The following is a 14,900-nucleotide window of genomic DNA, read 5'->3' on the forward strand; positions in this document are numbered from 1 at the left end:
CTTGAGCAAGAACAATATATACACAAAAATACCATGGTGTGCATGTTCAGTACTGATCAAGAATTTAGGAACAAAGATCACAAATCCCCACTCCCACTCAAATAAATATTTGCTCTGGTACAAAGTGTACACAGTGATTTTAGAGTGTTCAGAAGTCCTGAATGTGATAGAGTAGACAGTGCATCATGTCTGCAGGGTGGATATTCTGCGTCTTTGTGTGCATATGTTTTTCTTCAGGGTCTTTTGAGACCCTGGTCGTCTCAAAGGGATATGAACAATGGGTAGGTCTGGTTTTGTTGTCATTCACTCATGTTTTGCTGTACTAATGAAGTGGTTTATAGGCATTAACTCAGTGATCAGTAACATCGTGAGCTACAGTGTGTCTTCATTGTCAATACAGTGTCAAAAATGGGAAAATATCCATCATAGTTTAATCATCATAGATTTAGCTGTGCAGTCAGGGCCTTGCACATAAATTTTGGGGGCAGGTATTCAAGTAAAAAAGGTGCCCCTCTCATAATTATTCATAAATCTAAAGTTATATAGCCTGCTGTTAAACCTTTACACCTAATTACACCAATTGACACTATATACTATGAGGCTGCTGTATGAGTGTCTTACATTTATCTAAATCTAATTACACTGCAATTACAACTGCATAATATTATGAGAGTAATGTTCTAAATATAACATGATGAGAAAATTGAAATTATGTAAACTAAAATCACCAACTGATGGCAGAAAGTCTTAATAAGTGAATCGCAGAATCATTTATTCAAACCATATGTTTAAACCGGCTGATTTAGTCAAGAACAAAGCAAGTGAGCACTTACTTTATAAAATATTAATTCAAGAACAAAACACCACTATGTGTTTCAAGGAGACACAACTTTTCTGATTTGTTTGGAACTTTTTTATTCGATAAAATAAGATTGACAATGTTGTGTCTAAAAATGTTCAGTTAATATAATAAACCAGTTTATTTGAGCTGTTGTATAAAATGAATATCACATTTGCAATCCTGCTGATATTTGCTTGTTGTAATGCATAATGGAATGTTATTATCTAATCTTGTATAGTCTTGCAGAATTAGAATTTACATGCAGTTGTCGGACACACCATAGTTGAGAATCTATGCCACAGGCCAAATTTAAGTAAAAACTAAAATATAAAATAAATAAATATCTTGCAAAAAGTGCACTTATCCAATCCAAAAGCAGGCCAAAAGCACAACTTTGGGTGTATCTGTACATGTGATGTGTGTCTTCATACAGTAATACATCCTATTATGTCCCTCCAGGTCAGTGATACCAGCATGGCCAGACTCTTAAAGGTATTGCAACAATGTTGCTAAATGTCTGCTATGCCAGTTGATTGTGTGAAGCAATTGTTCTCAACAAAGGGGGCCAGGGATCTCTGGTGGGCCTCAGCAAAATTCCAAGTGGGCCTGGTACTTATTAAAGGAATAGTTCACCTAAAAATAAAACTTTTGTCATCATTTACTCACCCTCATATTGTTCCAAACCTGTATAAGTTAACTTATGTTAAACACAATAGAAGAATTCTGAATAGAAGAATTTTGTTGGTCCATCAATTGTTTGATTACCAGCACTCTTCAAAATATCTTCTTTTGTGTTCAACATAAGAAAAAAACTTGCATAGGTTTGGAACAGCATTGGGGTGAGTAAATGATGACAAAATTTCCATTTTGGGGTGAACTATCCCTTTATGATAATTTATTTTTGTTTAAAAAAAAAAACACACAGAGAGACCTTTTGAGTCAAAATGGTTGAAAACCACTGATGTACAGTATTGAAATTATATTCAAGAATTAGAAAAGTGTCAAATAATACACAACACATGGGCTATTTTTTTTTTTTTTTATGTTATAGCTTTAATATACAAAATCTTTTACATCTACACACTGTTTTTTGTCGCCATCTGAAAAAAAAAATGTATTTGTCTCCTCACAGAAGCGAAGCGTGAGCAGTGCTGAGGTGGGAACTCTATTACATTTCACACACGTTTGTCTGTCAAGACTTTGTGCTTTACAATTTTATTAGAAATGAATATTCCTGGGCTTTTTTTTTACAATAAGAAGTTTTGGTAACACTTTATTTTAAGGTGTTCTTGTTACACATTTTACATATACTTACTATTATAAAAACAATAAATTATGCATATTTGCATGCAAGTTAGAGTATGTGTAGTTAAATAATAACAATTGGTGCTTAAATGTATAATTACACTGTAACAAGGACACCTCAAAATAAAGTGTAACCAAATTTTTCAGATCAGTTAGACAGCAATAGATCAGTGACGCTCTTTATTTGTCTCTGTGTGTTTTTATTCTCTCTGTCTTTCAGATAGAGGTGCAGAGCATAAAGGTGGACTGCAAGGTGACGTCACGTTTTTCACACACAGTCATGACCACTAAAGCTCTCAATAAGGCCAACGTCTCACAGGAAGTGTCCTTTGAGGTGGATCTACCCAAGACATCCTTCATCACCAACTTCAGCATGTCAGTCTTTTTCCATCTGATTGATTTTTAAAATCAGCAGGACTCAGTTTCAAAAATGATTGCAGCATGTTGTGACACATTTTTGGGATTTTCAGGGAGATTGATGGCAAGACGTACACAGGTGTGGTGAAGGAAAAAGAGAAGGCCAAGCAGCAGTATCAGAAGGCTGTGTCATCTGGCCAGACTGCTGGTTTAGTCAAGTGAGAAGAGAAAAACAGGAAATCAAGTGAACTTTAAACTGTTTGTTGTTAATGGACAACTAACTAAACAGCGTTCTGCTGTTCCAGGGCTTCAGGCAGAAAAATGGAGAAGTTCTCTGTTACTGTGAATGTTGCAGCACACAGCAGTGTCATATTTATTCTCACCCATGAGGAACTTCTTCAGCGAAATTTTGGCAAATATGAGCTCATGATCAGAGTCAAGCCCAAACAGCTGGTCCAGCACTTTGAGGTTCATTATTAACCACAGCAGATTTTAAAACATCATAATTGAGAATCCACATTTAATTTAAAAAATAAATAAATAATTTGTCAATAAATGAACTGCAAAAAAAAAAGGTGAAAAACTAATGGTGGTATTTTAATTTTTACATTAAAATTTCAACTTAAAATCTTTATGGTAAAAGAATAGAATAGAATTTACTCTCCATCAGGCCTTCCAAGATGTTGATGAGTTTGTTTCGTCATTGGAACAGATTTGGAAAAATTCAGCATTACATCATTTGCTCACCAACGGATCCTCTGCAAGTGAATGGGTGCCGTCAGAATGAGAGTCCAAACAGTTGATACACTTGAGAAAGCAATATTATGGACAGTATTTAGCAATGGTCTGAAGTCAAAATCCTCTTGATGGATTTATTTATTAGAAACATGCAACTTTTCTCCTCGCAATATGTAAATTAATGGACTGGATCGGTGTGGATTACTTGTGGACTATTGTGATGTTTCATCTGTTTGGACTCTCATTCTGACGGCACCCATTCACTGCAGAAGATCCATTGGTGAGCAAGTGATGTACTGCTACATTTCTCCAAAACTGTTCTGATGAAAAAGAAAAGTAAATAAAATAACCATAATCTCTCGTGCCTCTCATCCACAGATTGTAGCAGATATTTATGAGCCTCAGGGAATTACATTTGTAGACGCCTACGGTACATTCATCACCAATGAACTGCTCCCTCTAGTGGAGAAAACTGTCACTGACAAGAAGGTGATGATTCAAATTTCTTTCCATTGACAGATATCACTTATACCAGTATAGAGCGCCATTAGTATGCTAAATAATGCTACTAACTAAGAAGGATCTCCATTAGAGAATAATAATGGTGATAATGATAACAATTCGATTTTTGTTCAGGCCCATGTGTCCTTCTCTCCAACACTGGATCAACAGAGGAAATGCACTGAGTGTGACGGGACACTCATCGATGGAGATTTCTTCATTAAGTATGATGTCAACCGTGCTCATGACATTGGTGATATCCAGGTCAGATATCATTAGGATGATAAAGACATGACAAATGAACAAATGAAAATAATACTTTTCTGTGCCCTGCTAGTTAACACATGCTATACGTTAAAGTTTGAATTTGTTCTTCTATTCTACAAATGATTTATTGGAAAAGCACAAAGAGTAAGACGTAAATAATATTTGTATCATCTACAGATTGTAAACGGATACTTTGTGCATTTTTTCGCACCGGCTAATCTTCCAAGAGTACCAAAAATGGTTGTTTTTGTGATAGACAACAGCTACTCTATGGTGGGAAATAAAATGGCACAGGTGAGTTACGATGTCTGTTCAATGAGAAAAGACTGTTTTCAATTTCAGATTGTCAGTACTTTGGATGTTTGTCTGTGTTTGTTTTCGAAATGAGACTAAAGAGGCTCTGGTGACCATTCTGGGTGAACTCCCAGAGGACGACTACTTTGCCATCATCGTATTTTCAAGCACCTTTGTTGTATGGCAGCCACATTTAAGCAAAGCAACACCAGAAAATGTGAAAGCAGCCCAGGAATATGTCAAAACAATTGAAGTTACTGGTGGTAAGTATGAATATGAAATAAACAAGGAAGTGAATTTATCACTTAACGAATTATAAATGATTAATTGTATGCAATCCACATGAAAACATTACATAAAGCAAAACATGCACCGTGTACAATGCACAGTGATTAAGAAGGATCACACTGAGTGTTAAAAGCAGAAATTGCGTATGAACGCCTCCTTTAAAAATAATTGGCGAAAGATTCCTAATGCTGCCTATGCAATGAGCACAGCAAAAGCCACTCAGCGTAGTTTACATTAAGCAGACAAAGCGTGTTTGCTATTACTTTTCAATGTGCAAATGTCCACATTGAAAATCTGGAATTCAATGTAAACATCTGGAAATTAGGACAAAATTTAAATTGATCAATAATCGAATACAAAAATTTGTGACATGAGCACTTTTGTTTTTGTCTAAGGTACTGAATTGCATGATGCTGTCATGCATGGTGTGAAGATGCTGTATGACGAGCAACGCAATGGTACAGCCCCAAAGAACATGGTACTGATGATCATTTTGCTGACCGATGGGGAACCAAACACATGTATGTATATGCACATACCGACAACCTTACTGTTTCCGTGATTATTCTTGATGATCAACATTGACTAGGAGTATCCCTAAAGAAACATACAGGAAACAGCCCTGGTGTCATTTCCTTTAACTTATTAAAGAACACCAGCTGTTATACTTTTTGTTGTTGTCTGTGATGGAATAATAAAACTTATTCATTTTTAGATCCGAGAACTCTTCCTGAGATCCAAGAGAGCATTCGTCACGCCATTGATGGGAATATCACTCTGTTCAGTTTGGCTTTTGGTAATGATGCAAACTATGGATTTTTAGATACTTTGAGCAAACAGAACAATGGCATTGTTCGCAGGATTTATGAGGACTCTGATGCTCCACTTCAGCTAAAGGTAGCTAACTGAGCTAATGTTGTATCTACTAAATAAATAGACGGTATAAAAAGAATAATAATAACAAAGGTAATTGTGAGAGAAAAAAAGAATTTGGAGAAAAAAGATATAAACTTGCAACTGCGGGTTAACATCTTGCAAATCTGCCTTTTTTCCTCACAACTTTGAGGAAAAAATTCCAAATTGTGAGATAAATCCCATGGCGGAAACAAGCTTCCATAGAAATATACCCAAATAAAATGATTGAATTAAATTAAATGATTAAATCAACTCAAAACCTTGCAAATTGGATTCGAATTGGGAAATGTGCATCCATAATGATCTAGTGTAATTGTGACTATACTTTAAATAAGATGTTCATCTTTTTAGTAATGCTGACTTTCAAGAAAATACTGCTAATGGTTTGCTAATGATTTGTTACCAAGGGATTTTATGAAGAAGTGTCAAGTCCTCTACTCTCAGACGTGCATATTCACTATCCGGACAACGCAGTTAACTCACTGACAAGAAGCCATTTTAAACAGATGTTCAATGGCTCTGAGATCATGGTTGCTGGCCGACTTAATGACTTAAATGAAATAGACAACTTTGCAATTGAAGTGTCCGCACAAGGGGTAAGTAATTACTCTATCCCGTCACACGCATACATAGTTCATAGTGCCAGTAAGCAATTATAAATGTGGACATTGGGGGTTCAACGAATGAGAATAAAAGCATAATATCTCCTTGTCAGTGTGAAATAAATAAATAAATAAAGATAAAATGCCTTTAGGATTACAAATAATTTAGAGTTAGGCCTCTAGCCATTGGTTGATCAAACAAATAGCTTTCGCCCCAAACTCGCACCATTGGTTGAGCCATTGTTGTTATATCAGCCTTACTTACAGTTGCTGCTGTATATTAAGCTGGTTAAGAGAGAATATTTTAATAATAGAAAAGTTACATCAACAATGAATCCATAGATCATAGCCTCATTAATATCATTGGATTGTGTAATATTATTCTCAGTGAATTTACATAATTGGTTTTGGGGACTTGTAAAACTAACCCCACTTTGTTTGTTTTGCCACAGTTCGAAAATAACTTTGAGCTGAAAGGTCAAGCGAATACTCAGAAGTGGGAAACCATATTTCCTGATGAAGAGTATATCTTTGGGGACTTTACTGAGCGTCTCTGGGCATATCTGACCATCCAGGAGCTCCTGAATAAGTCTGTTTGAAGAAGCGTGATCTTTAGCACACTAAAACTCTCACGAGTTCTCTACATAGTTTAGTTCAATGTGAAAATGACTAGTACAAATATAAATTGTCTGAATTAATTTTACTGATTTTAATTGGGTCTGAATTCATTCATAATCTTTTAAACAGAAGATTTTAATCAAATCCAACTATAATACAAAAACATTTTCTGACAGAGACAAGGGTACACCAGAGGAGAAAGGAAATGCCACTGCCGAAGCTCTGCACCTTTCATTAAAGTACAACTTTGTTACACCGCTTACCTCCATGGTCGTCACTAAACCTGAAGATGAAACCAAAAACGATTTATTCATTGCTGACAAGCTGACTGAAGGTATGACTAAACTGTCAAATAGCAAGCAGAAGTTTGGAAATGGCGCATAAAGAAACACTTGACATAGTGTTCTCCCGTAATTTATAACTATATGTTTAACCTGTTATATGACACTCACTCTTTTCTCAACATTGATTCACAGAGGAACGAGGAAATGTACAAAAATATGGTAAGCCGTTACATTGGCATGTATTAATCTGGTTGTTAAAATGTGACGTCATGGGTCCCAGTTTCTGCTCCTAAGATCCAAAAGCAAACAATAAATGGTGCTAAAACATAAACATGCTGTGCTGTACTACTACCAAAACTCGTGATCCCAATTTTGGCCAGACAGTGATTAACTTTTTATAAATCATTAAAATACTAGTGTCCTTGACGTCATGACCCAGGGAGACTGTAGTGGACATCGCAATTTTTTTAAAGCTTTTCTTAAAGGTGCACTATAAGTGAATAGTGCTCATGAACGGCTGTTGAGGTAGATGAAACGGAGTAGAGATTTGGACCTAGGAACGGTATTTGATACATCACGATTTAACAATGTAATGTGAATGAGAGTTTCATTTACTTTTTTTCATGTTTGACATTATGTCAAACCAAGTGAACTATTTTGGTGCATTTATTTTAGTTCAATCGTTGTCTTATTTGCAGGTTACACAGCCTTATCGGCCAGCTATCCCAAGTACTCTGCACCCACATATTATGGTAAATGTAAACTGGGAATGTGAAATGTAGGTAAAGCTTCATAAGTCACATTAGCAGTGTTGTTCTAACAATTTGCCAATGTAACAGTTGATGGAGATCCACACTTCATCATTGAGGTGCCAGATCAGAATGATGCTCTGTGCTTCAACATTGATGACAAACCTGGTACCATCTTCAACCTGGTTAGAGACCCACTTACAGGTGAGAATATAAAGGTTATCCCTCCTGACATCGCAGATTCATTAAATCTAACAGGATTATAGATTTAACTTTTTTTAAGTTTGTAAACAAACTTTGATGTTGGCTTGACAAAGCCTTGTTTAAAAGTTTTAAATAACTTTGAAAAGCTTGAAGTTTGAAGATTAGCATGATTAGCACATTGCTAGAATGTTTTAACATTTTAACATGTTTTTGGCATGATTTAACATTTTGTTAGCATTATTTATCAAGTTGTTACTATGTTTTAGCATGTTTTACCATGTTAGGTTTATCATGTTGCTACCATGTTTTAATATGTTTCATCATGTTGCTAGCATTATTTAACATGTTTTACCATGTTCTTAGCATGATTTATCATGTTGCCACCATGTTTAAACATGTTTTACCACATTGTTAGCATGATTAAACATGTTGTTACCATGTTTTAAAACGTTTTATCATGTTGTTAGCTTGATTTATCACGTCGCTACCATGTTTTAATATGTTTTACCACATTGTTAGCATGATTTAACATGTTGCTACCATATTTTAAAACGTTTTATCATGTTGTAAGCTTGATTTATCACGTCGCTACCATGTTTTAATATGTTTTACCACATTGTTAGCATGATTTAACATGTTGCTACCATGTTTTGGTAATGGTAAAAACAAAAATGTGAAAATGCTACAGTAAAAACCTGTTAAATGGTTAACGCAAGTTCCCCTGCTATATACGGTGAAACACTGTAATAGACATTTCAGACAATTTTATGATAAAATGCCGTTTTTGGAAGTGAAAAATAATATATAATTTACAAGGAAGAACTGTAAATGGACGTTCCCAGAATTCCCTGTGTTGCATTTTAAATTTGATGTTTTTTATTTGAAATAATTGTTTCTTCTTATTTTTATTTATTTTTTTGTCAGTTATGTTTATTAGGGTTGTATGTTACATCAAATGTTGTTAAATTAATGTTTATTGCATATTTCCGTTTCATGAATGTCACCATGATGGTGTTTAGTGTTTGTGTGAATGATATTGTGCACCATATATACAGGTGCATCTCAATAAATTAAAGTGTCGTGGAAAAGTTCATTTATTTCAGTGATTCAACTATATAATTAAATTTTAAATAAATAAATTCAATGCACACAGACTGAAGTAGTTTAAGTCTTTGGTTCTTTTAATTGTGATGATTTTGGCTCACATTTAACAAAAACCCACCAATCCACTATCTCAACAAATTAGAATATGGTGACATGCCAATCAGCTAATCAACTCAAAACACCTGCAAAATGGTCTCTCAGTTTGGTTCACTAGGCTACACAATCATGGGGAAGACTGCTGATCTGACAGTTGTCCAGAAGACAATCATTGACACCCTTCACAAGGAGGGTAAGCCACAAACATTCATTGCCAAAGAAGCTGGCTGTTCACAGAGTGCTGTATCCAAGCATGTTAACAGAAAGTTGAGTGGAAGGAAAAAGTGTGGAAGAAAAAGATGCGCAACCAACCGAGAGAACCGCAGCCTTATGAGGATTGTCAAGCAAAATCGATTCAAGAATTTGGGTGAACTTCACAAGGAATGGACTGAGGCTGGGGTCAAGGCATCAAGAGCCACCACACACAGACATGTCAAGGAATTTGGCTACAGTTGTCGTATTCCTCTTGTTAAGCCACTCCTGAACCACAGACAACGTCAGAGGCGTCTTACCTGGGCTAAGGAGAAGAAGAACTGAACTGTTGCCCAGTGGTCCAAAGACCTCTTTTCAGATGAGAGCAAGTTTTGTATTTCATTTGGAAACCAAGGTCCTAGAGTCTGGAGGAAGGGTGGAGAAGCTCATAGCCCGAGTTGCTTGAAGTCCAGTGTTTAGTTTCCACAGTCTGTGATGATTTGGGTGCAATGTCATCTGCTGGTGTTGGCCCATTGTGTTTTTTGAAAACCAAAGTCACTGCACCCGTTTACCAAGAAAGTTTGGAGCACTTCATGCTTCCTTCTGCTGACCAGCTTTTTGAAGATGCTGATTTCATTTTCCAGCACCTGCCCACACTGCCAAAAGCACCAAAAGTTGGTTAAATGACCATGGTGTTGGTGTACTTGACTGGCCAGCAAACCCACCAGACCTGAACCCCATAGAGAGATCAAGAGGAAAATGAGAAACAAGAGAAAAATGCAGATGAGCTGAAGGCCACTGTCAAAGAAACCTGGGCTTCCATACAACCTCAGCAGTGCCACAAACTGATCACCTCCATGCCACGCCGAATTGAGGCAGTAATTAAAGCAAAAGGAGCCCCTACCAAGTATTGAGTACATATACAGTAAATGAACATACTTTCCAGAAGGCCAACAATTCACTAAAAATGGTGGGTTTTGTTAAATGTGAGCCAAAATCATCAAAATTAAAAGAACCAAAGACTTAAACTACTTCAGTCTGTGTGCATTGAATTTATTTAATACACGAGTTTCACAATTTGAGTTGAATTACTTGAATTTCCACGACATTCTAATTTATTGAGATGCACCTGTATATATATATATATATATATATATATATATATATATATATATATATACATATATATATATATATATTAGTATTGGCCTTTTCAGCTTGTGGAAAATCTGCTTGTGGTGAGCTTTGGTTCGTCATGTGACTTTCTCATCACCACCTGATTTTAATGGTCATCAGTGTAGGTACAAAACAGATTTCAGAACTTCAATAGGTTGGTATATTAGCATTACTTCAGTTAATGTGTTTTTCCCATTTCAATTGGAAATAAGAATCCCATTGAATTCTATTGAAACAAGAAGTTGTGAATTGTGGAATTTTGTGCCTAGACATTTCAGGGAAACCAACTTATAAATAGCTTTTAAATGGCTTATAATGACTTTTATTTTAAATCACACATATCCACAATGTTCTATAGTCTACAGTTCTAGAGTTTTATTTGGTTTCTTGGTGCTCCACAGGTATTGTGGTCAATGGCCAAACCATTGGAGATAAGAAAGTCTTCCCAGGAAACAAGATGCACACCTATTTTGGGCGCTTTGGGATTGTTCATGAGAAGTTTGGTATCAGAATGATGGTGAGCACAAAGGAGATCTCAGTGTCTGACAAGGGAAAACAGGCAAAATTCTTCTGGACTGATACTGCCACAGTAAAAGGGGCCAAGTAAGATTTCACTTCATTCATATTAAGTCATTGTGAGCTAACTGAAATAACCCTTTCAAAAAGGAACAGGGCAAAGACTCATCGTCCTGACAGAACTTTGTCCTTCTTTCTCCAGCATGGATCTGCAGGTGATCAAAGATCGCAGTTTAACAGTGACCCTAAGGAACTCTGTCAAGTTTCTTATTATCCTGCACAAAGTCTGGCAGAAACACCCGTATCATCAAGACTACCTCGGGTTCTACACCTTGGACAGTCACCTCTTTTCAAGCAATGTCCATGGCCTGCTTGGTAAAATGTCTGAAGAATTTACCACACTAAATATGTCACGCTAACCCTCTTGGCCTCTTCATTTTTGGGTCACAATTGTCACCTTTGAAACCTTACAATTTTTCCCAGGAAAATCAGTGTAATATATTTTTGTTCAATAATATTTTTGAGGGGATTTTATGATACTAAGCAATATTTATGAACTATTTTTGTCCATGGACATTTTTTACCTTTTTATTTTTCGAACCTTTTAACATATACAAATAATTTTTTGTGTTCACATTTGCATGCAACAAACATCACCAAGTGTCATCTCATTCCGATGAAGTAAAACATTTTTTTTTTTTAATTCGACACAAAATTTGGAATTTTTGAAAAACAAAAAAAGGGGCAGAGATGGTTAAAGGAATATTCCAGGTCCAGTGTAAATTAAGCTGCTCTACCTACTGTGGTATAATGTTAAAAACCACAAAAATAATATCAACTCATCCCTCTTCTTCTTTAAAAACAAAATGCAAAAATTAAGGCTACAGTAAAGCTCTTACAATGAACGTGAAAGGGGCCAATTTATGGAGGATTTAAAAAAATTATAAAAGCACTTATATTGTTTCTTCTGTTAAAATGTTTTATTATTTGAGTTCTAATGTTATTCAACTGGTTTTCCAGTTGGTTTACTGTTTATGGTGGTGTAGGGTTTGGTTATCAGGGCAACAAATCTATACAATTGGATATAAATTTGAAATATTATCAAGCAGCACAGTGTGTGATGGCTGTGCTCTGATCTGTGTTTAACTCTCTTTAGGTCAGTTCTACCATGGATTGGAGTTTGAAGTGAGTGAACCATTTCCAGGAAAGGATCCAAACAAACCAGATGCCGTGATGTTTGTGAAGGGACAAGAACTTGTAGTTACCAGGTGAATTTAAGACACTGCACGGTTTGGCAGTTTGAACATGAAATGTCAATGTTACCTTAATACTGCGTTATTCTGTGTCAACAGGGGTTGGCAGAAAGATTTCAGACAGGATGTGAAGAACGGAGAAAAAGTGCCCTGCTGGTTCATTCACAATAATGGCACCGGACTGCTCGATGGAGTTCACACAGACTACATCGTCTCCGGTCTCTTCAAGACAATCTAACAATGAGCCTGAAAGCCAGACAAAACAATGACTGACAGCTGTAAACAAACAGATAATAAGAGGAAGACTTAAGAGATGAAAATATGAACATGTCATTCTCAAAATTAGGCCATTAGCCTTTAGTTGAAACTAGTGTTGTCAAAACATTGATTTTTAAATACATCAATGCAATGTCTCAGAGCAGCTTGGTTCACAGTAAATGCAGCAAACTCTCTGAACGTGCTGTGAGTTTAACAAGCATTTTCAATGTGCTCCACTTATGCTTTATTGTCACAATTTGCATAATTTCCAACATTTTGTGAAGAGATGATTATAGCATTGCACTATATTTGTAATGAAAAACATCTATAAACCTGTTGTCAAAAACTTTCCACCAAAATAAAAGCTTGAGCATCTAACTCTTTCAAGTGAAGGTAATTATGAAACATAAGTGTTGTAATTTTACTACACAGTGTAAAGCAAAATAATGAATACAGTAATTATTTAATACTATTTGTTTTATTACAATAGTGATATATTTCTTAGTCTTCAAAATATTATTGGGTAACACTTTATTTTATGTCCTTATTTTACATGTTACATGTACTTACTATTATAATAACAATAAATAAATAAACCAATAAACCAAACCCTCATCCTAACCCTAACCCTGTAGTAAGTAGTTAATTAATATTACTCAGTATGTAAATGTATAATTAAACTGTAACAAGGACACCTTAAAATAAAGTGTAACCTGTTGTTTTTATTATTATATAATTCCCATCAAAGCTACCAGACATGAGGATATATGAGAAGATACTGTTCAAATTGTATTTTTAAACGGTAATATCAATTTTTTTCAATGTATCTATGTTAGAAATACCAGTATCATGACAACACTGCTTGAAACCTAAAAACATGAGATTGCGGCTATACGTGTAAATATGAAGCTGAAAATGATTAAATTAGCAAATAAAAGATTGAAATGTAGATGCAATGTGAAATTTAATGCACGTTAAATTACTCTGTACTGGATCATTTTGTAATTTCTTTAAAGAATTTGGAAGTAGAAAATTAATGTCATAAAAATACAGGGTTAAGATGCACCGATATGAAAAGTCTGGCTGATACTGATAATAATTTTCATGTTATGGCTGATATTAATATTCTACACTATTCTACATCAATTAAAACTAAAACATTCAAAATCAATAGTGAAAGGAAAACTTGTGAACTGTTTTATATTGCCAGTGCTAGTCCTCATCAACAATCCTCACAATTTTTATGATAAAAATACATTTGACTCATTTTGTATGCTGACTGCAGTTGACAGATTTTTCCAGGGAGGACCACATCACATAACTCAAAGCTAACGAATCCCTTGGTAACATAAAATAATTAAAAAACTTTACCACAAATAAAGATGATAGCTTACAAAGACACGAAACAGTCACACACACAAAACTAACATAAACACAAAATGAACACCAATCTAGCCACTAACTCAAGCTAAAATGATGACTAAACTGTGGCAAATGAGTCTGAATGGTTTATAAGAAACACTCCTTTCACAAACGTCAGATCTCATCCAGTAAACATACTCTTGGCCAAATTAAGGAGCAGATGTCCATGTAAGTGAGTGCTCGAACTGTGTGTCGTCAGTGAAGCGGATCGTTCTCTCAGTTTTACAAGCCTGTACAGTCAGTGACTCCCTGTGCTTACAGTGACCGCAGCTTCTCATTAGATACAGTCAGAACACCACACAGCCCATGAGTACAGCCATTTAAACATTGGTCTTTAGCTGATCCTCAAAATGTGAATGGTTGGACACCTTTTTTATTTTACATAATTCTGTGGTGTGACAACTAATGTTATAGAAGTAAGCTGCAAGCAGCAAGTTATTAAGTGTCTCTTTGGGGAAGTATTATTGATTGTGTTATATTAAAAGAAATAACCTTCTTTCAAATCTTATTTTCCAATTTCAGTTGGACAGCAGTACATCCAGCCATGTCTTGAAACTTGACAAAGATGTTTCCAAAATATCATTACTGTAAGCTATATAAAAACGATCTTCAAGTATTTTGGAGACCACTGATTGCTTTGTAAACTGATCAAACCGTGAAACTAAAAAATTAATTCCTTGTTTTTTTTTTTTACTGTAAGTCTGTTAATAAATCTATTAAACCATTTACATAGATTTTAATAATTGACACCCAAAATGATCCTGTCTGGTGCACTGTAAAAAATGACTGTGATTTTAATGGTAAAAAACTGTGAAAATGCTAGAGTAAAAACCTGTTAAATGGTTAATGGTAAGTTTTTGTATTTCAAGGTACAAAACAGATTTCAGTACTTTAATAGGTTGGTATATTAACATTATATC

At 35.2% G+C, this 14,900-nt stretch overlaps 1 protein-coding gene across 1 annotated transcript; it reads left to right on the top strand.

Moving 5' to 3' along the window:
* The first annotated feature begins 125 nt into the window (after positions 1-125).
* On the top strand, positions 126-12,936 carry itih3a.1 (inter-alpha-trypsin inhibitor heavy chain 3a, tandem duplicate 1). The gene is made up of 22 exons (XM_058791961.1): positions 126-281; positions 1,301-1,333; positions 1,974-1,997; positions 2,367-2,521; positions 2,617-2,721; positions 2,809-2,971; positions 3,620-3,730; positions 3,878-4,006; positions 4,187-4,303; positions 4,398-4,566; positions 4,987-5,112; positions 5,307-5,488; positions 5,914-6,102; positions 6,561-6,697; positions 6,903-7,060; positions 7,203-7,229; positions 7,709-7,762; positions 7,850-7,963; positions 10,933-11,134; positions 11,250-11,422; positions 12,204-12,315; positions 12,400-12,936. The coding sequence occupies exons 1-22, from the start codon at positions 186-188 to the stop codon at positions 12,536-12,538; spliced, it is 2,715 nt and encodes a 904-aa protein (XP_058647944.1). The 5' UTR covers positions 126-185; the 3' UTR covers positions 12,539-12,936.
* The last annotated feature ends 1,964 nt before the right edge of the window (positions 12,937-14,900 follow it).

The sequence above is a fragment of the Onychostoma macrolepis genome, chromosome 11 (assembly GCF_012432095.1).
Source record: "Onychostoma macrolepis isolate SWU-2019 chromosome 11, ASM1243209v1, whole genome shotgun sequence".
In the NCBI taxonomy this organism is placed as follows: domain Eukaryota; kingdom Metazoa; phylum Chordata; class Actinopteri; order Cypriniformes; family Cyprinidae; genus Onychostoma; species Onychostoma macrolepis.